Source organism: Drosophila subpulchrella, chromosome 2R (assembly GCF_014743375.2).
Source record: "Drosophila subpulchrella strain 33 F10 #4 breed RU33 chromosome 2R, RU_Dsub_v1.1 Primary Assembly, whole genome shotgun sequence".
Taxonomy (NCBI): Eukaryota; Metazoa; Arthropoda; class Insecta; order Diptera; family Drosophilidae; genus Drosophila; species Drosophila subpulchrella.
The window spans coordinates 16,352,978-16,371,695 of record NC_050611.1 but is presented as its reverse complement, the minus strand read 5'-3'; the positions used below and the strand labels follow the sequence as shown (position 1 = coordinate 16,371,695).

General features: G+C 38.0%; 4 protein-coding genes across 9 annotated transcripts; 3 read left to right on the top strand and 1 right to left on the bottom strand.

Annotated features, from left to right (window-relative positions):
- Positions 1-2,083: 2,083 nt before the first annotated feature.
- Positions 2,084-8,535, bottom strand: LOC119550274 (probable H/ACA ribonucleoprotein complex subunit 1). 4 transcript variants are annotated; one of them, XM_037858854.1, is made up of 6 exons: positions 8,385-8,535; positions 7,079-7,176; positions 6,729-7,026; positions 2,671-2,768; positions 2,264-2,618; positions 2,084-2,211 (listed from the first exon to the last, which is right to left on the bottom strand). In XM_037858854.1, exons 1-6 carry the CDS (start codon positions 8,476-8,478, stop codon positions 2,126-2,128), a joined length of 1,029 nt encoding a protein of 342 aa, XP_037714782.1. In that variant the 5' UTR covers positions 8,479-8,535; the 3' UTR covers positions 2,084-2,125. The 4 variants fall into 4 exon arrangements, with proteins under 4 accessions (XP_037714782.1, XP_037714783.1, XP_037714785.1 ...); XM_037858855.1 differs by lacking the exons at positions 6,729-7,026; positions 7,079-7,176; positions 8,385-8,535 and adding an exon at positions 3,195-3,348; XM_037858857.1 differs by lacking the exons at positions 6,729-7,026; positions 7,079-7,176; positions 8,385-8,535 and adding an exon at positions 2,838-2,958.
- LOC119550277 (serine protease SP24D-like) lies at positions 3,744-4,492 on the top strand. 2 transcript variants are annotated; one of them, XM_037858863.1, is made up of 3 exons: positions 3,744-4,026; positions 4,089-4,365; positions 4,435-4,492. In XM_037858863.1, the coding sequence occupies exons 1-3, from the start codon at positions 3,761-3,763 to the stop codon at positions 4,435-4,437; spliced, it is 546 nt and encodes a 181-aa protein (XP_037714791.1). In that variant the 5' UTR covers positions 3,744-3,760; the 3' UTR covers positions 4,438-4,492. The 2 variants fall into 2 exon arrangements, with proteins under 2 accessions (XP_037714791.1, XP_037714789.1); XM_037858861.1 differs by having other exon boundaries at positions 4,438-4,470.
- Positions 8,536-9,506: 971 nt separating the features above from the next.
- LOC119550276 (serine protease SP24D-like) lies at positions 9,507-17,414 on the top strand. Of its 2 annotated transcripts, none has more exons than XM_037858859.1 (3): positions 9,507-9,855; positions 9,921-10,197; positions 17,316-17,414. In XM_037858859.1, exons 1-3 carry the CDS (start codon positions 9,590-9,592, stop codon positions 17,376-17,378), a joined length of 606 nt encoding a protein of 201 aa, XP_037714787.1. In that variant the 5' UTR covers positions 9,507-9,589; the 3' UTR covers positions 17,379-17,414. The 2 variants fall into 2 exon arrangements, with proteins under 2 accessions (XP_037714787.1, XP_037714788.1); XM_037858860.1 differs by lacking the exon at positions 17,316-17,414 and adding an exon at positions 10,267-10,285 and having other exon boundaries at positions 9,513-9,855.
- On the top strand, positions 17,365-18,515 carry LOC119550275 (chymotrypsin-2). The gene is made up of 3 exons (XM_037858858.1): positions 17,365-17,658; positions 17,724-18,000; positions 18,139-18,515. The coding sequence occupies exons 1-3, from the start codon at positions 17,393-17,395 to the stop codon at positions 18,490-18,492; spliced, it is 897 nt and encodes a 298-aa protein (XP_037714786.1). The 5' UTR covers positions 17,365-17,392; the 3' UTR covers positions 18,493-18,515.
- The last annotated feature ends 203 nt before the right edge of the window (positions 18,516-18,718 follow it).

The following is an 18,718-nucleotide window of genomic DNA, read 5'->3' as shown; positions in this document are numbered from 1 at the left end:
CATCCCAACCGGGTCAAATTAATGGGCAACGTTGGTTCCCTCGACTTGGCGTAACTCTATCCAGTATTCTTACTTTATTGTATTCGATGGCTATTTAGGGGGGTTTGAGTCTATTCAAGTAATTATAAATGATTATATGCTGCTTGTTGCTATTTTATTTCCCATTTATACTTATTATACATCTACAATTGAAACAATCGGGTTAAATTGGCTGGCAATATTTCAGGTCACGGTCTTAACCCATAAAAACCTATATCTCTAAGCCATACTCCTGTAATTTTTAAGCGCGGAGGTGAATAAATATTACTATATACCAATTTGTATGCGTAAATCTCAAAAACAATAAAAAAAATTATTACTGTTTATCACTGTAGACGATGGTATACGTTTTATGGCAGCTTTATAAAAGTTACCTGTTCGACAAGTTCTCAGCCATGAACAAATTGTCTAGAATCATTAAAACCTTGAGACCACCACGCCCGAATGCAATCGTAATACAAAACATCTTAGCTTTCTTTTGTACACCATTAAAAGGATAAGATAAATATTTTATTTGTTAGTCCACCTGATTGTACGAATATTATCAGAAGTTCTTCGAGTAGACATCAAATAGAATAATGATACAGGTATGGTTGGGTTTCGCCCATGGTTTGGCCCTTTTCTTGTCTATGGATGGTCTTCGACTTCCTACTCATCTCTTATCCACCGATCCAAAATATCAGCAAGCTGGCCATCTAATATGGTAGCAATCAAGTTAATTATCATTAAGAGTATCTTATTGCAAAATGGATCTTAAGATATCCTTCTTGGATCGTAAAAGAGAAAAATATTATCCCTGCTTCGGCTAGCCGGAGAAACAACAAAACAAAATGTAAATAAAATAAAATAAATAAAAACAAGGAAGAACACTATAGTCGAGTACCTCGACTATCAGATACCCGTTACTCAGGTAAAGGGACCAAAGGAAAATGGAGATATGCAAGCAGCAAATGCGCCACCTACCGGCGGTAGACAGATTTAAGCGTTGTGGGCGTTAGAGTGGGCGTGGCAAAGTTTTTTTTTAAATCAATCGATAGGTATTGACGAGACCAATACATTTCAGTTAAAATTTTTTATCTAGCATGAAAATTGTGGGCGCCACAGATTTGTGCGGTTTGTGGGCGTTAGAGTGGGCGTGGCATATTCGCGTAACAAACTTGCGCTGCGCTCAAGCCTACGGAATCTAAATCTGAAATCCCGTTTCTCTATCTTTGATATTTTCCGAGATATCCGCGTTCATATTTACGATTTTTTGAAGTTTGTGGGCGGTTTGTGGGCGTTAAAGTGGGCGTGGCAAACTTTTTTTAAGTCAATCGGTAGGTATTGATGAGAACAACACATTTCAGTTAAAATTTTTATTCTAGCATCAAAACTGTAGGAGCCACAGTTTTGGGCGGTTTGTGGGCGTTAGAGTGGGCGTGGCACTCTTCTGAAACAAACTTGCGCTGCGCAGGAATCTCAGGAATTTGCATGCCTAATCCCAGTATTGTAGCTCTTATAGTTTCCGAGATCTCAGCGTTCATACGGACAGACGGACAGACGGACAGACGGACATGGCTAGATCGACTCGGCTAGTGATCCTGATCAAGAATATATATACTTTATGGGGTCGGAAACGCTTCCTTTTGCCTGTTACATACTTTCCGACGAATCTAGTATACCCTTTTACTCTACGAGTAACGGGTATAATAAATAATACAAGTACAAAAATGTTAGTACTAAATGTATTTGATTATATTTGAATTCCAAAGATTCCAATTGTTAGCTTATAGTTTCTGAGATCTCAGCTTTCATGCGGACGGATAGACAGGCGGACGTGGCTAGATGGACTCCTCTAGTTTTCCTGATCAAAAATATACATACTTTATAGGGTCGGAAACGCATCTTCTACCTGTTGCATACTTTCCGACGAATATAAGAATACGAATAAGAAAGGGCATATCAAAATGATCCGTATGTGTTTTTCTTTGTGTGCTAAGCTTCTGACCACCACTGTATATGTCAGGCAACTGCAAATCCATATTTTTACTTCCAATCTGTGTATCACCACAATTTATTACAACTTCATTTTTATTTATAATGCAATTCAATATACCCAGTCGTAGTTCCCTTTTAGAGCATCTACAAACACTTTTACAAAAATTGGCAGCATAAGTGAAAACAGCCAAAGTCCTATAAATCAATAAATAATTTCAACATCACTTAAGCAATATCACTAAACTACCAAAAGCTATGATCAGCCAGTAATGATCCGATGCATCTTCAGGTGGGGTTGACCTTTTTCCTCGACCTCCTCCGCCTTTTCCTCCTCCTCCGCCTTTTCCTCCTCCTCCTCCTTTTCCTCCTCCTCCTCTTCCTCCTCCTCTTCCTCTTCCGCCTCTTCCTTTTCCAAAGTAATGGCTATGTCCGCCTCCTCCACCACCTCCTCCTGATCCTCCTCCTACTCTGGAACCGAACTTAATATATCCGGGAAAATCGTACCAGTCTATGATATGCAGTTGGTTTAGGACCAAATACGTTATTACCAACAACCCTACCACAGCACAAATTATTTCAACCAGTATTATGTATTTCCATTTCTAAAAAATTAAAAATAATACGAAATTGTTAGGAACAGTTTTAAATACTTACCCGCGTAGTCCAAATCAAAATTATTAGCATCACATTATATTTTGGCCACAAGAAGATGATAATATATGTCACCATTTGTTCGTAAAACTCATTTTCGCCTAATATAAAATAATACAAAAAATATAGTTTACACGTTAGATCTTTAATATTAATATGGATAAGGGTACCTAATAACATATTTTTCATATAATTAATTGTTTTCAAATATTACACCCACACATTTTCCAAAGCAACAACAAATTTAGTTTAGTCAACGAGTGAATTATGTATCGTCACTTTAAAAAAAACGGGGGACTAAGTGGAAAGAATTGTTATCAAAATTGAACATTCTGATAAAAGTGCACATAAAAACAAAGTATTTCTCCAGATCATCAAAGTTAAAGTGTTATTATATTTTAAAAATAATTTTTTGAATAATTTTTCACCTAAAAAAGTAATTTCAAAAAAACAACCGCCTTAAGCGATAGCATTTCAACACACAATTTACATTTGATCAGAGCTTAAGTGTTCTTAAAGAGAAATACCTGGAGGTACACATAAAAAAAAAAGACACAGTAATCCATTAAAAACTAGTAAAACGGTTGAAATAACTAAAATACACGATTTACGATTGCACATTTTCAAATTTTGAATTTTTTTTCTTATAATTTTGGTATATATGAACTTTGCCTTTATATGTTTGACACTTAAATCAATGTCTAAATATTTTGGAAACTTGTGTAAAAGTACCAAGATCCCCAGATAATTTTTCGCTAGGCAAAAATTGACATTGATAGTTCTTAACAGGCTTCTTTTCTGACAGCAACACATAATTATGTTATTTTATAATTGTTTATAAATCTTATCATAGAACTCGAACCAAAATTAACCCTTTACCAATACAAGGTGGTATTACTTGAGATAATAGAGAAGTATATCAACAGTAGAATAAAATATTATGTCTAGTAGTGAATATTCTGGTAAAACAATCTTACTCCAATCTAGAAACGTGAAAAATGGCATTTTCATTGGAGGAATCTCAGAAGGTCACACTATATCCCTTTACATACGCTTCAAATAAATTGTGTTCAGTTTGAAAAACAAATGAACCATGCAAATTCTGACTGTGGTGTGTTTGGGACTTGTCTTGAGTAGATCGTTGTCGGAGGCTGAACTTGGAGTGATCGGCGATATAAGCGACGAAACCTTCGAGATGTTGATATCTGGAGGGTATAAGCCAAAGAGCAACCGACTGTCCCGTCACGTGGTCTCGATCCGCACCCACAACTATGTGAGGCACCGGGGAGACAATCACTTCTGCAGCGGAGTCCTGGTGAGCAGTCGAGCGGTCCTCACAGCCGCCCACTGTCTAACGGAGTGAGTTTCAGGTGTCTAAGCTGAAAAATTCTTCCTCTAAATGGGTAATCATCCTCCCTCAGTCGGTACAAGGCCTCGATGAATCCACGGGGCATTCGGGTGGTCTTCGCACATATAACTCGACTGGCGGACTACGAGGATGCCGACACAAGAGCCGTCGATCGTCTGGTGGTCCATCCGGAGTACGAGCGCTACAAGAAGAACGACCTGGCCGTCCTCAGACTAGCCGAACGCATCCCGAGCTCCAACCACGACGTTCTGCCGCTGCTCTTGCGCAAAATGGCCAATGTGACCTATGGCGATACATGTGTGACCCTTGGCTGGGGGCAGGTATATCAGGTGAGCTATTCCTAAGGCCTGAAGCGGCGATCGATATTCTCTGCTCATTCTCTGCCGCCACACGCACAGTAGGTAACAAATAAAAGGTAACCTGTGTGTGCCGACCGCTGTCCTGAAGAAATACAAGGTGAGTTCCAAAGTAAACAGGACTTTTTGAATCTAGCGCCCTCTAGTGGCGCCATCTATATGTCAACTGAAGCGTTAGAATTTGCAGTAAAAATTTCATGACATTTCATCTATTGGAAGTGAGGTTATTGCGTTTTAAGTGTCAGTATGTTTTCGTCATCGGTGCGAAAATGGGCTTCGAACAAAGAGCCAACATTAAATTTTGTTTTAAAATTGGTAAAACTTTTACCAAAACGTTTCAATTTCAGAGTGCACGAGTGGTTTCAAAGTTTTCAAAGTGGTCGTGAGGACATAAATGACGGACGAGCCTTGTATAGCAACTAGTATTTGAATGTAACGGCTAGCTGTTTAATAGTCGTTAGCATCTAAAAGTATCTCCTGTTGTAAAGTGGCCAACCTGGCAACTCAGCTAAAATGTTAAGTATCGATATTGATCGCAACCAACTTCAAGTAATCGAATGTAAAACCGACGCTATGTAAAAACCGGGCATTTGCGAATAAGAAGTGAAGGAGAACAGTCAAGTTTAATAAAGTGTTTTAATAAATACAGCAGTTTATACTACTATAAGTTTTAGATCAATCGATAGGTATTGACGAGACCAAAACATTTCAGTTAAAATTTTTTATCTAGCATGAAAATTGTGGGCACACAGGCTTGGGCGGTTTTTAAGCGTTAGAGTGGGCGTGGCATATTCGCGTAACAAACTTGCGCTGCGCTCAAGCCTACGGAATCTAAATCTGAAATCCCATTTCTCTATCCTTGATATTTTCCGAGATATTCGCGTTCATATTTACGATTTTTTGGAGTTTGTGGGCGGTTTGTGGGCGTTAAAGTGGGCGTGACAAACTTTTTTTGGGCTAATCGATAGGTATTGATGAGAACAATACATTTCAGTTAAAATTTGTATTCTAGCATCAAAACTGTAGGAGCCACAGTTTTGGGCGGTTAGTGGGCGTTATAGTGGGCGTGGCACTCTGCTGAAACAAACTTGCGCTGCGTAGGAAGCTCAGGAATCTGCACGCCAAATCTCAATAGCCTAGCTCTTATAGTTTCCGAGATCTCAGCGTTCATCCGGACGGACAGGCAGACGGACATGGCTAGATCGACTCGGCTAGTGATCCTGATCAAGAATATATATACTTTATGGGGTCGGAAACGCTTCCTTCTGCCTGCTACATACTTTCCGACGAATCTAGTATACCCTCTTACTCTACGAGTAACGGGTATGAGAATACAAAAAATGATTTACCCAATAGTATAAGATAATATGTCAAACAAGAAAGGAAGTTACCTTCGGCAAGCCGAAGCTTGGATACCCTTGCAGCTATAATTATTAAATTTAAAAACACAAAAAAGTATATTCCCAATAATAGTATAAGATAATATGTCAAAAAACACCGAAGCTATAATTTGTTTCATATTATTTTCCTACCAATTTTCCGATCGTTCCTATGGCAGCTATATGATATAGTCAACCGATTTTGATAAAATTAAATTCGAAATTCAAAACTAATTAAAAAATGTTATTTCCAAGCTAAGGAGGTTATTTGCTAAAAAACACCAAAGATAGAATTTAAAAAAATTTTTTTTTCCGAATGTTCCTATGGGTGCTACATATATGATATAGTTGTCCGATACGGCTGGTTCCGACTTATATACTACCTGCAAAAGATATAAGACTTTTGGGAAAGTTTCAGCCCGATAGCTTTAAAACTGAGAGACTAGTTTGCGTAAAAACAGACGGACAGAAGGTTTTCCAAAGATTCCAATTGTTAGCTTATAGTTTCTGAGATCTCAGCGTTCATGCGGACGGACAGACAGGCGGACATGGCTAGATGGACTCCTCTAGTGATCCTGATCAAAAATATACATACTTTATAGGGTCGGAAACGCATCTTCTACCTGTTGCATACTTTCCGACGAATATAAGAATACGAATAAGAAAGCGCATATCAAAATGATCCGTATGTGTTTTTCTTTGTGTGCTAAGCTCCTGACCACCACTGTATATGTCAGGCAACTGCACATCTAAATTTTTACTTCCAATCTGTGTATCACCACAATTTATTACAACTTCATTTTTTAATTATAAGGCAATTCAATATATCCAGTCGTAGTTCCCTTGTAGAGCATCTACAGAAAGTCTTGCAAGTATTGGCAAAAAAAGTGAAAACAGCCAAAATCCTATAAATCAATATCAAATTTCAACATCACTCAAGCAATATCACTAAACTACCAAAAGCTATGATCAGCCAGCAATAATCCGATACATGTTTAGGTGGGGTTGACCTTTTTCCTCGACCGCCTTTTCCTCCTCCTCCTCTTCCTCTTCCGCCCCTTCCTTTTCCAAAGTAAAGGCTACTTCCGCCTCCTCCACCACCTCCTCCTCCTCCTCCTCCTCGGTTACCGAAGTGTATATATCCGGGAAAATCGTACCAGTCTATGACATGCAGTTGGTTAAGGAGCAAATACGTTATTACCAACAACCCTACCACAGCACAAATTATATCAACCAGTATTATGTATTTCCATTTCTAAAAAATTTAAAATAATACGAAATTGTTAGGAACAGTTTTAAATACTTACCCGCGTATTCCAAATCAAAATTATTAGCATCACATTATATTTTGGCCACAAGAAGATGATAATATATGTCACCAATTGTTCGTAAAACTCATTTCCGCCTAATATAAAATAATACAAAAATATATAGATTACACGTTAGATCTTTAATATTAATTTGGGTAAGGGTACCTAATGGCAAATTTTTCATATAAATAATTGTTTTCAAATATTACACCCACATATTTTCCAATGCAACAACAAACTTAAAAAAAAAACTTTTTGATTTATAGAAGTTCAAAAGTACTTTCAAAACAAGAAAGGAAGTTAGCTTCGGCAAGCCGAAGCTTATATACCCTTGCAGCTATAATTATTAAATTTAAAAACACAAAAAATGATATTCCCAATAGTATAAGATAATATGTCAAAAAACACCGAAGCTATAATTTCTTTCATATTATATTCCTACCAATTTTCGTATCGTTCCTATGGCAGCTATATGATATAGTCATCCGATTTTGATAAAATTAAATTCGAAATTCAGAACTAATTAAAAAATGTTATTTCCAAGCGTAGGAGGTTATATGTTAAAAAACACCGAAGCTATAATTTGTTTCATATTATTTTCCTACCAATTTTCCGATCGTTCTTATGGCAGCTATATGACAAAGTCGTCCGATTTTGATAAAATTTAATTCGAAATTCAGAACTAAATAAAAAATGTTATTTCCAAGCGTTGGAGGTTATATGTTGAAAAACACCGAAGCTATAATTTGTTTCATATTATTTTTCCACAAATTTTCCGATCGTTCCTATGGCAGCTATATGATATAGTCGTCCGATTTCGATAAAATTTAATTCAAAATTCAAAATTAATTAAAAAATGTTATTTCCAAGCTTAGGAGGTTATATGCTAAAAAGCACCAAAGATATAATTTTTTTTCATTTTTTTGTCCGATTAATCCTATGGGAGCTATAAGATATAGTTGCCCGATCCGGCTGGTTCCGACTTATATACTACCTGCAAAAGATATAAGACTTTTGGGAAAGGTTCAGCCCGATAGCTTTAAAACTGAGAGACTAGTTTGCGTAGAAACGGACGGACAGACGGACAGACGGACATGGCTAGATCGACTCGTCTAGTGATGCTGATCAAGAATATATATACTTTATGGGGTCGGAAACGTCTCCTTCACTGCGTTGCAAACTTCTGACTGAAATCAATATACCCTCTGCAAGGGTATAAAAAAACAGATCCGCTTTGAGCGAGAGCATTTTCAAGACACAATTTACATTTATTCAGAGCTTAAGTGTCCTTAAAGAGAAATACCTGGAGGTGCACATAAAAAAAAAAGACACAGTAATCCATTAAAAGCTAGTATAACGGTTGTAAAAACTAAAAGACACGTTTTACGATTGCACATTTTCAAATTTTGAAAGTATTTTCTAATATTTTTTGGTATATATGAACTTTGGATTTATATGTTTGACACTTAAATCAATGGCTAAATATTTTTGTTACTTGTGTAAGAGTACCGAGATCCCCAGATAATTTTTCGCTCAAAATGCACTACATGTATAACATGTAAAGCATTAAATGTTTTCCCAAGGGCATGCGCATTTTAAGATATTGAAATTCCTTCAGGACATCTGCTTCCTTCAGCTGCGCGGCTCTGATGAGAACGAACCCACTAAGAACGATAAAACCGACCAGGTTAACCATTTCTCAAAGGTAATATCTACCTCAGTCAAATAATGGAAGGCTTTATATGCGAATTATCACGCTAAAATCCACTTCTGCGATAGTAAAATAGAACCTTGCCATTTAACCAAGAGATATGTAAAGTTTTTGAACAAATGTACAATATGGAATTCTGAAAAGGAAACCGATAATGTACAATCTTAGTCAAAAGACGGTCAATTTGATGATTAAGAGTCGCAATTATTTTGATTCCTGGGGATTCTTTAGAAAACATATTCAAATGGGCGATAAGACGAGGATCATCAACATTTATTTACCATTAAGACGAACATTTTAATCAGTGATCAGTACTCGGAAGCTAAAGACCAGCTGACACAAAGGAAACCGTAGTTTAATTTATGACCAGTTGAAGAATTAACAGTATAATATTGAAATTCGTAAAGTCTCAAGAAATCCAGGTTTATCCAAGATAATTTGTTTTGATTTTTATGGTAGAGGACCCTGATAGTTATTAACAGGCTCCTTTTCTGACAACAACACAGAGTTCTGTTATTTTATAATTGTTTATTAATCTTATCATAGAACTCGAACCAAAATTAACCCTTTACCAATACAAGGTGGTATTACTTAAGATAATAGAGAAGTATATCAACAGTAGAATAAAATATTGTCTAGTAGTGAATATTCTGGTAAAACATAATCTTACTCCAATCTAGAAACGTGAAAAATTGCATAAGCTTTACATTTTTATTCCAGGAATCTCACAAAGTCACACTATATCCCTTTGCATACGCTTCAAATAAATTGTTTTCAGTTTGAAAAACAAATGAACCATGCAAATTCTGACTGTGGTGTGTTTGGGACTTGTCTTGAGTAGATCGTTGTCGGAGGCTGAACTTGGAGTGATCGGCGATATAAGCGACGAAACCTTCGAGATGTTGATATCTGGAGGGTATAAGCCAAAGAGCAACCGACTGTCCCGTCACGTGGTCTCGATCCGCACCCACAACTATGTGAGGCACCGGGGAGACAATCACTTCTGCAGCGGAGTCCTGGTGAGCAGTCGAGCGGTCCTCACAGCCGCCCACTGTCTAACGGAGTGAGTTTCAGGCGTCTAAGTTGGGAAATTCTTTCTCTAAATGGGTAATCATCCTCCCTCCTCAGTCGGTACAAGGCCTCGATGAATCCACGGGGCATTCGGGTGGTCTTCGCACATATAACTCGACTGGCGGACTACGAGGATGCCGACACAAGAGCCGTCGATCGTCTGGTGGTCCATCCGGAGTACGAGCGCTACAAGAAGAACGACCTGGCCGTCCTCAGACTAGCCGAACGCATCCCGAGCTCCAACCACGACGTTCTGCCGCTGCTCTTGCGCAAAATGGCCAATGTGACCTATGGCGATACATGTGTGACCCTTGGCTGGGGGCAGGTATATCAGGTGAGCTATTCCTAAGGCCTGAAGCGGCGATCGATGTTCTCTGCTCATTCTCTGCCGCCACACGCACAGTAGGTAACAAATAAAAGGTAACCTGTGTGTGCCGACCGCTGTCCTGAAGAAATACAAGGTGAGTTCCAAAGTAAACAGGACTTTTTGAATCTAGCGCCCTCTAGCGGCGCCATCTATATGTCAACTGGTGCGTTAGAATCTGCAGTAAAAATTTCATGACATTTCATCTATTGGAAGTGAGGTTATTACGTTTTAAGTGTCAGTATGTTTTTGTCATCGGTGCGAAAATGAGCTTCGAACAAAGAGCCAACATTAAATTTTGTTTTAAAATTGGTAAAACTTTTACTGAAACGTTTCAATTGATGAAACAAGTTTATGGCGATGATTGCCTATCCCGTAGCAGAGAGCACGAGTGGTTTCAACGTTCAAAGTGGTCGTGAGGACATAAATGACGGACGAGCCTTGTATAGCAACTAGTATTTGAATGTAACGGCTAGCTGTTTAATAGTCGTTAGCATCTAAAAGTATCTCCTGTTGTAAAGTGGCCAACCTGGCAACTCAGCTAAAATGTTAAGTATCGATATTGATCGCAACCAACTTCAAGTAATCGAATGTAAAACCGACGCTAGGTAAAAACCGGGCATTTGCGAATAAGAAGTGAAGAAGAACAGTCAAGTTTAATAAAGTGTTTTAATAAATACAGCAGTTTATACTACTATAAGTTTTAGATCAATCGATAGGTATTGACGAGACCAAAACATTTCAGTTAAAATTTTTTATTTAGCATGAAAATTGTGGGCACACAGGCTTGGGCGGTTTTTAAGCGTTAGAGTGGGCGTGGCATATTCGCGTAACAAACTTGCGCTGCGCTCAAGCCTACGGAATCTAAATCTGAAATCCCATTTCTCTATCCTTGATATTTTCCGAGATATCCGCGTTCATATTTACGATTTTTTGGAGCTTGTGGGCGGTTAGTGGGCGTTATAGTGGGCGTGGCACTCTGCTGAAACAAACTTGCGCTGCGTAGGAAGCTCAGGAATCTGCACGCCAAATCTCAATAGCCTAGCTCTTGTAGTTTCCGAGATCTCAGCGTTCATCCGGACGGACAGGCAGACGGACATGGCTAGATCGACTCGGCTAGTGATCCTGATCAAGAATATATATACTTTAAGGGGTCGGAAACGCTTCCTTCTGCCTGTTACATACTTTCCGACGAATCTAGTATACCCTCTTACTCTACGAGTAACGGGTATGAAAATACAAAAAATGATATACCCAATAGTATAAGATAATATGTCAAACAAGAAAGGAAGTTACCTTCGGCAAGCCGAAGCTTGGATACCCTTGCAGGTATAATTATTAAATTTAAAACACAAAAAACAAGAAAGGAAGTTAGCTTCGGCAAGCCGAAGCTTATATACCCTTGCAGCTATAATTATTAAATTTAAAAACACAAAAAATGATATTCCCAATAGTATAAGATAATATGTCAAAAAACACCGAAGCTATAATTTGTTTCATATTATTTTCCTACCAATTTTCCGATCGTTCCTATGGCAGCTATATGATATAGTCGTCCGATTTTGATAAAATTAAAATCGAAACTCAGAACTAATTAAAAAATGTTATTTCCAAGCGTAGGAGGTTATATGTTAAAAAACACCGAAGCTATAATTTGTTTCATATTATTTTCCTACCAATTTTGCGATCGTTCCTATGGCAGCTATATGACATAGTCGTCCGATTTTGATAAAATTTAATTCGAAATTCAGAACTAATTAAAAAATGTTATTTCCAAGCGTAGGAGGTTATATGTTAAAAAACACCGAAGCTATAATTTGTTTCATATTATTTTCCTACCAATTTTGCGATCGTTCCTATGGCAGCTATATGACATAGTCGTCCGATTTTGATAAAATTGAATTCGAAATTCAGAACTAATTAAAAAATGTTATTTCCAAGCGTTGGAGGTTATATGTTGAAAAACACCGAAGCTATAATTTTTTTCATATTATTTTTCCACAAATTTTCCGATCGTTCCTATGGCAGCTATATGATATAGTCGTCCGATTTCGATAAAATTTAATTCAAAATTCAAAATTATTTAAAAATTGTTATTTCCAAGCTTAGGAGTTTATATGCTAAAAAACACCAAAGATATAATTTTTTTTCATTTTTTTGTCCGATTATTCCTATGGGAGCTATAAGATATAGTTGTCCGATCCGGCTGGTTCCGACTTATATACTACCTGCAAAAGATATAAGACTTTTGGGAAAGTTTCAGCCCGATAGCTTTAAAACTGAGAGACTAGTTTGCGTATAAACGGACGGACAGACGGACAGACGGACATGGCTAGATCGACTCGTCTAGTGATGCTGATCAAGAATATATATACTTTATGGGGTCGGAAACGTCTCCTTCACTGCGTTGCAAACTTCTGACTGAAATCAATATACCCTCTGCAAGGGTATAATGATATTCCCAATAATAGTATAAGATAATATGTCAAAAAACACCGAAGCTATAATTTGTTTCATATTATTATACCCTTGCAGAGGGTATATTGATTTCAGTCAGAAGTTTGCAACGCAGTGAAGGAGACGTTTCCGACCCCATAAAGTATATATATTCTTGATCAGCATGACTAGACGAGTCGATCTAGCCATGTCCGTCTGTCCGTCTGTCCGTCCGTTTCTACGCAAACTAGTCTCTCAGTTTTAAAGCTATCGGGCTGAAACTTTCCCAAAAGTCTTATATCTTTTGCAGGTAGTATATAAGTCGGAACCAGCTGGATCGGACAACTATATCTTATAGCTCCCATAGGAATAATCGGACAAATAAATAAAAAAAAATAATAACTTTGGTGTTTTTTAGCATATAACCTCCTAAGCTTGGAAATAACAATTTTTAAATAATTTTGAATTTTGAATTAAATTTTATCGAAATCGGACGACTATATCATATAGCTGCCATAGGAACGATCGGAAAATTTGTGGAAAAATATATGAAAAAAATTATAGCTTCGGTGTTTTTCAACATATAACCTCCAACGCTTGGAAATAACATTTTTTAATTAGTTCTGAATTTCGAATTAAATTTTATCAAGATCGGACGACTATGTCATATAGCTGCCATAGGAACGATCGGAAAATTGGTAGGAAAATAATATGAAACAAATTATAGCTTCGGTGTTTTTTGACATATTATCTTATACTATTGGGAATATCATTTTTTGTGTTTTTAAATTTAATAATTATAGCTGCAAGGGTATATAAGCTTCGGCTTGCCGAAGCTAACTTCCTTTCTTGTTTTTTTACCAATTTTCCGATCGTTCCTATGGCAGCTATATGATATAGTCGTCCGATTTTGACAAAATTAAATTCGAAATACAGAACTAATTAAAAAATGTTATTTCCAAGCGTCGGAGGTTATATGTTAAAAAACACCGAAGCTATAAATAAACACCAAAGATAGAATTTTTTAAAAAAAATTTTTCCGAATATTCCTATGGGAGCTATAAGATATAGTTGTCCGATCCGGCTGGTTCCGACTTATATACTACCTGCAAAATAAAGAAGACTTTTAGGAAACTTTCAGCCCGATAGCTTTAAAACTGAGAGACTAGTTTGCGTAGAAACGGACGGACAGAAGGTTTTCCAAAGATTCCAATTGTTAGCTTATAGTTTCCGAGATCTCAGTGTTCTTCCGGACGGACAGACAGACGGACATGGCTAGATGGACTCTTCTAGCAGTGGCGGATCCAGAGACGATTCTTGGGGGGGGAAATTGAACTTATTCGAGAGAAATTCAGTACAAATTATAAAACAAAAATTATCCATCCCAATTTTTAGGTAAACAAAGTGGTTATATTTGAAAAGTCATCCATATGCATGCATTACAGAGTTCATGCATTTTCAGGTTCTGTGGTTCCAAGGGGGGGGAAATTTCCCTATTTCCCCCCCGTGGATCCGCCACTGCTTCTAGTGATCCTCATCAAAAATATACATACTTTATAGGGTCGGAAACGCATCTTCTACCTGTTGCATACTTTCCGACGAATATAAGAAAACGAATAAGAAAGCGCATATCAAAATGATCCGTATGTGTTTTTCTTTGTGTGCTAAGCTCCTGACCACCACTGTATATGTCAGGCAACTGCACATCTAAATTTTTACTTCCAATCTGTGTATCACCACAATTTTTTACAACTTCATTTTAAAACAAGGAAGAACGCTATAGTCGAGTACCTCGACTATCAGATACCCGTTACTCAGCTAAAGGGACCAAAGGAAAATGGAGATATGCAAGCAGCAAATGCGCCACCTACCGGCGGTAGACAGATTTAAGCGTTGTGGGCGTTAGAGTGGGCGTGGCAAAGTTTTTTTTAAATCAATCGATAGGTATTGATGAGACCAATACATTTCAGTTTAAATTTTTTATCTACCATGAAAATTGTGGGCGCCACAGACTTGGGCGGTTTGTGGGCGTTGGAGTGGGCGTGGCATATTCGCGTAATAAACTTGCGCTGCGCTCAAGCCTACGGAATCTAAATCTGAAATCTCGTTTCTCTATCTTTGATATTTTCCGAGATATCCGCGTTCATATTTACGATTTTTTGAAGTTTGTGGGCGGTTTGTGGGCGTTAAAGTGGGCGTGGCAAACTTTTTTTAGGTCAGTCGGTAGGTATTGATGAGAACAATACATTTCAGTTAAAATTTTTGTTCTAGCATCAAAACTGTAGGAGCCACAGTTTTGGGCGGTTTGTGGGCGTTAGAGTGGGCGTGGCACTCTTTTGAAACAAACTTGCGCTGCGCAGGAATCTCAGGAATCTGCATGCCTAATCCCAGTATTGTAGCTCTTATAGTTTCCAAGATCTCAGCGTTCATACGGACAGACGGACAGACGGACAGACGGACAGACGGACAGACGGACAGACGGACAGACGGACAGACGGACAGACGGACATGGCTAGATCGACTCGGCTAGTGATCCTGATCAAGAATATATATACTTTATGGGGTCGGAAACGCTTCCTTCTGCCTGTTACATACTTTCCGACGAATCTAGTATACCCTTTTACTCTACGAGTAACGGGTATAATTATAAGGCAATTCAATATATCCAGTCGTAGTTCCCTTGTAGAGCATCTACAGCCGATATTGCAAATGATGGCAAAAAAAGTGAAAACAGCCAAGATCCTATAAATCAATAAAAAATTTCAACATCACTCAAGCAATATCACTAAACTACCAAAAGCTATGATCAGCCAGTAATGATCCGATGCATCTTCAGGTGGGGTTGACCTTTTTCCTCGACCTCCGCCTTTTCCTCCTCCTCCTCTTCCTCCTCCTCTTCCTCTTCCGCCTCTTCCTTTTCCAAAGTAATGGCTGTGTCCGCCTCCTCCACCACCTCCTCCTCCTCCTCCTTCGGGACCGAAGTGTATATATCCGGGAAAATCGTACCAGTCTATGATATGCACTTGGTTTAGGAGCAAATACGTTATTACCAACAACCCTACCACAGCACAAATTATTTCAACCAGTATTATGTATTTATTTTTCTAAAAAATTAAAAATATTACGAAATTGTTAGGAACAGTTTTAAATACTTACCCGCGTAGTCCAAATCAAAATTATTAGCATCACATTATATTTCGGCCACATGAAGATTATAATATATGTCACCAATTGTTTGTAAAACTCATTTTCGCCTAATATAAAATAATACAAAAATATATAGATTACACGTTGGATCTTTAATATTAATTTGGGTAAGGGTACCTAATGGCAAATTTTTCATATAATTAATTGTTTTCAAATATTACACCTACATATTTTCCAATGCAACAACAAATTTAAAAAAATAACTTTTTGATTTATAGAAGTTCAAAAGTACTTTCAAAAAAACAGATCCGCTTTGAGCGATAGCATTTTCAAGACACAATTTACATTTATTCAGAGCTTAAGTGTCCTTAAAGGGAAATACCTGGAGGTACACATAAAAAAAAAAGACACAGTAATCCATTAAAAACTAGTAAAACGGTTGCATAAACTAAAAGACACGTTTTACGATTGCACATTTTAAAATTTTGAAAGTTTTTTCTAATAAATTTAGTATATATGAACTTTGGATTTATATGTTTGACACTTAAATCAATGGCTAAATATTTTTGCTACTTGTGTAAGAGTACCGAGATCCCCAGATAATTTTTCGCTCAAAATGCATTTTTTTATATTTTCTGCACTACATGTATAACATGTAAAGCATTAAATGTTTTCCCAAGGGCATGCGCATTTTAAGACATTGAAATTCCTTCAGGACATCTGCTTCCTTCAGCTGCGCGGCTCTGATGAGAACGAACCCACTAAGAAAGATAAAACCGACCAGGTTAACCATTTCTCAAAGGTAATATCTACCTCAGTCAAATAATGGAAGGCTTTATATGCGAATTATCACGCTAAAATCCACTTCTGCGATAGTAAAATAGAACCGTGCCATTTAACCAAGAGATATGTAAAGTTTTTGAACAAATGTACAATATGGAATTTTAAAAAAGAAACCGATAATGTTCAATCTAAGTCGAAAGACGGTCAATTTGATGATTAAGAGTCGCAATCATTTTGATTCCTGGGGATTCTTCAAAAAACATATTCAAATGGCCGATAAGACGAGGATCATCAACATTTATTTACCATTAAGACGAACATTTTAATCAGTGATCAGTACTCGGAAGCTAAAGACCAGCTGACACAAAGAAAACCGTAGTTTAATTTATGACCAGTGCAAGAATTAACAGTATAATATTGAAATTCGTAAAGTCTCAAGAACTCCAGGTTTATCCAAGATAATTTGTTTTGATTTTTATGGTAGAGGACCCTGATAGTTATTAACAGGCTCCTTTTCTGACAACAACACAGAGTTCTGTTATTTTAAAATTGTTTATAAATCTTATCATAGGACCAATACAAGGTTGTATTACTTGAGATAATAGAGAAGTATATCAACAGTAGAATAAAATATTATGTCTAGTAGTGAATATTCTGGTAAAACAATCTTACTCCAATCTAGAAACGTGAAAAATTACATAAGCTTTACAATTTCATTCCAGGAATCTCACAAGGTCACACTATATCCCTTTACATACGCTTCAAATAAATTGTTTTCAGTTTGAAAAACAAATGAACCATGCAAATTCTGACTGTGGTGTGTTTGGGACTTGTCTTGAGTAGATCGTTGTCGGAGGCTGAACTTGGAGTGATCGGCGACATAAGCGACGAAACCTTCGAGATGTTGATATCTGGAGGGTATAAGCCAAAGAGCAACCGACTGTCCCGTCACGTGGTCTCGATCCGCACCCACAACTATGTGAGGCACCGGGGAGACAATCACTTCTGCAGCGGAGTCCTGGTGAGCAGTCGAGCGGTCCTCACAGCCGCCCACTGTCTAACGGAGTGAGTTTCAGGCGTCTAAGTTGGGAAATTCTTTCTCTAAATGGGTAATCATCCTCCCTCCTCAGTCGGTACAAGGCCTCGATGAATCCACGGGGCATTCGGGTGGTCTTCGCACATATAACTCGACTGGCGGACTACGAGGATGCCGACACAAGAGCCGTCGATCGTCTGGTGGTCCATCCGGAGTACGAGCGCTACAAGAAGAACGACCTGGCCGTCCTCAGACTAGCCGAACGCATCCCGAGCTCCAACCACGACGTTCTGCCGCTGCTCTTGCGCAAAATGGCCAATGTGACCTATGGCGATACATGTGTGACCCTTGGCTGGGGGCAGGTGTATCAGGTGAGCTATTCCTAAGGCCTGAAGCGGCTCATTCTTTGCCGCCACACGCACAGTAGGTAACAAATAAAAGGTAACCTCTGTGTGCCGACCGCTGTCCTGAAGAAATATTTGGTTTTTTTTAATAAAATCCATTCCCAGCACGGCCCTTACTCGGATGAACTACTTTACTTGGACGTTATTTTAAGACCGCCATCGCTGTGCCAAAAGCACGACGGTTCCTTTACGTCGGATCATTATGTTTGCACGGAGCCCGTGGGCGAGGGAGAGACCTGCGCCGGAGACATGGGCGGACCACTACTTTGCAATGGGGCTCTGCTCGGACTCATTGGCGGACATCAGGGATGTGCGGGCGGCAAGGCAATGAAGTTCGTGAGCTTTCTTTACTACAAGGATTGGATAACAACCACTATCAAATCCCTTTCCGATTGTGGTTTTAGGGTTTCCATTAGTAGCGTTTTTCTTACTCCCTTCCTACTGATTCTCGTTAATTGACATAACTATTATGAAAAAATACCGCCAGCACAGTGAGAATAAATCTTAAATCTTATTTCAAAATGCCTACCAAGGAAAAAGAGCTGTTATTGTATTTCAATCCTGTTAGTTTCAATAAATTGTTCTATGGGGGGCCACAACCTAACATCAGTTTATATTACTTGAGAATTCGCGCTTGAGTAAAGATTAAAAGAAAGTATTAAATTTTCAACCAATATATGTATAT

What these genes read in the sequence shown, in the direction of transcription:
- LOC119550274 (XM_037858854.1), bottom strand. Translation starts at nt 8,478, where the DNA reads ATGTGCAATCGTAAAACGTGTCTTTTAGTTTTTACAACCGTTATACTA. An exon ending in TTTTTTATGTGCACCTCCAG is followed by an intron (nt 7,177 to 8,384) that starts GTATTTCTCTTT and finishes ATTTTATATTAG; the next exon opens with GCGGAAATGAGTTTTACGAA. An exon ending in CTGGCTGATCATAGCTTTTG is followed by an intron (nt 2,212 to 2,263) that starts GTAGTTTAGTGA and finishes ATTGATTTATAG; the next exon opens with GACTTTGGCTGTTTTCACTT.
- LOC119550276 (XM_037858859.1), top strand. Translation starts at nt 9,590, where the DNA reads ATGCAAATTCTGACTGTGGTGTGTTTGGGACTTGTCTTGAGTAGATCG. An exon ending in GCCGCCCACTGTCTAACGGA is followed by an intron (nt 9,856 to 9,920) that starts GTGAGTTTCAGG and finishes CTCCCTCCTCAG; the next exon opens with TCGGTACAAGGCCTCGATGA. An exon ending in GCTGGGGGCAGGTATATCAG is followed by an intron (nt 10,198 to 17,315) that starts GTGAGCTATTCC and finishes ATTTCATTCCAG; the next exon opens with GAATCTCACAAGGTCACACT.
- LOC119550277 (XM_037858861.1), top strand. Translation starts at nt 3,761, where the DNA reads ATGCAAATTCTGACTGTGGTGTGTTTGGGACTTGTCTTGAGTAGATCG. An exon ending in GCCGCCCACTGTCTAACGGA is followed by an intron (nt 4,027 to 4,088) that starts GTGAGTTTCAGG and finishes ATCCTCCCTCAG; the next exon opens with TCGGTACAAGGCCTCGATGA.
- LOC119550275 (XM_037858858.1), top strand. Translation starts at nt 17,393, where the DNA reads ATGCAAATTCTGACTGTGGTGTGTTTGGGACTTGTCTTGAGTAGATCG. An exon ending in GCCGCCCACTGTCTAACGGA is followed by an intron (nt 17,659 to 17,723) that starts GTGAGTTTCAGG and finishes CTCCCTCCTCAG; the next exon opens with TCGGTACAAGGCCTCGATGA. An exon ending in GCTGGGGGCAGGTGTATCAG is followed by an intron (nt 18,001 to 18,138) that starts GTGAGCTATTCC and finishes ATCCATTCCCAG; the next exon opens with CACGGCCCTTACTCGGATGA.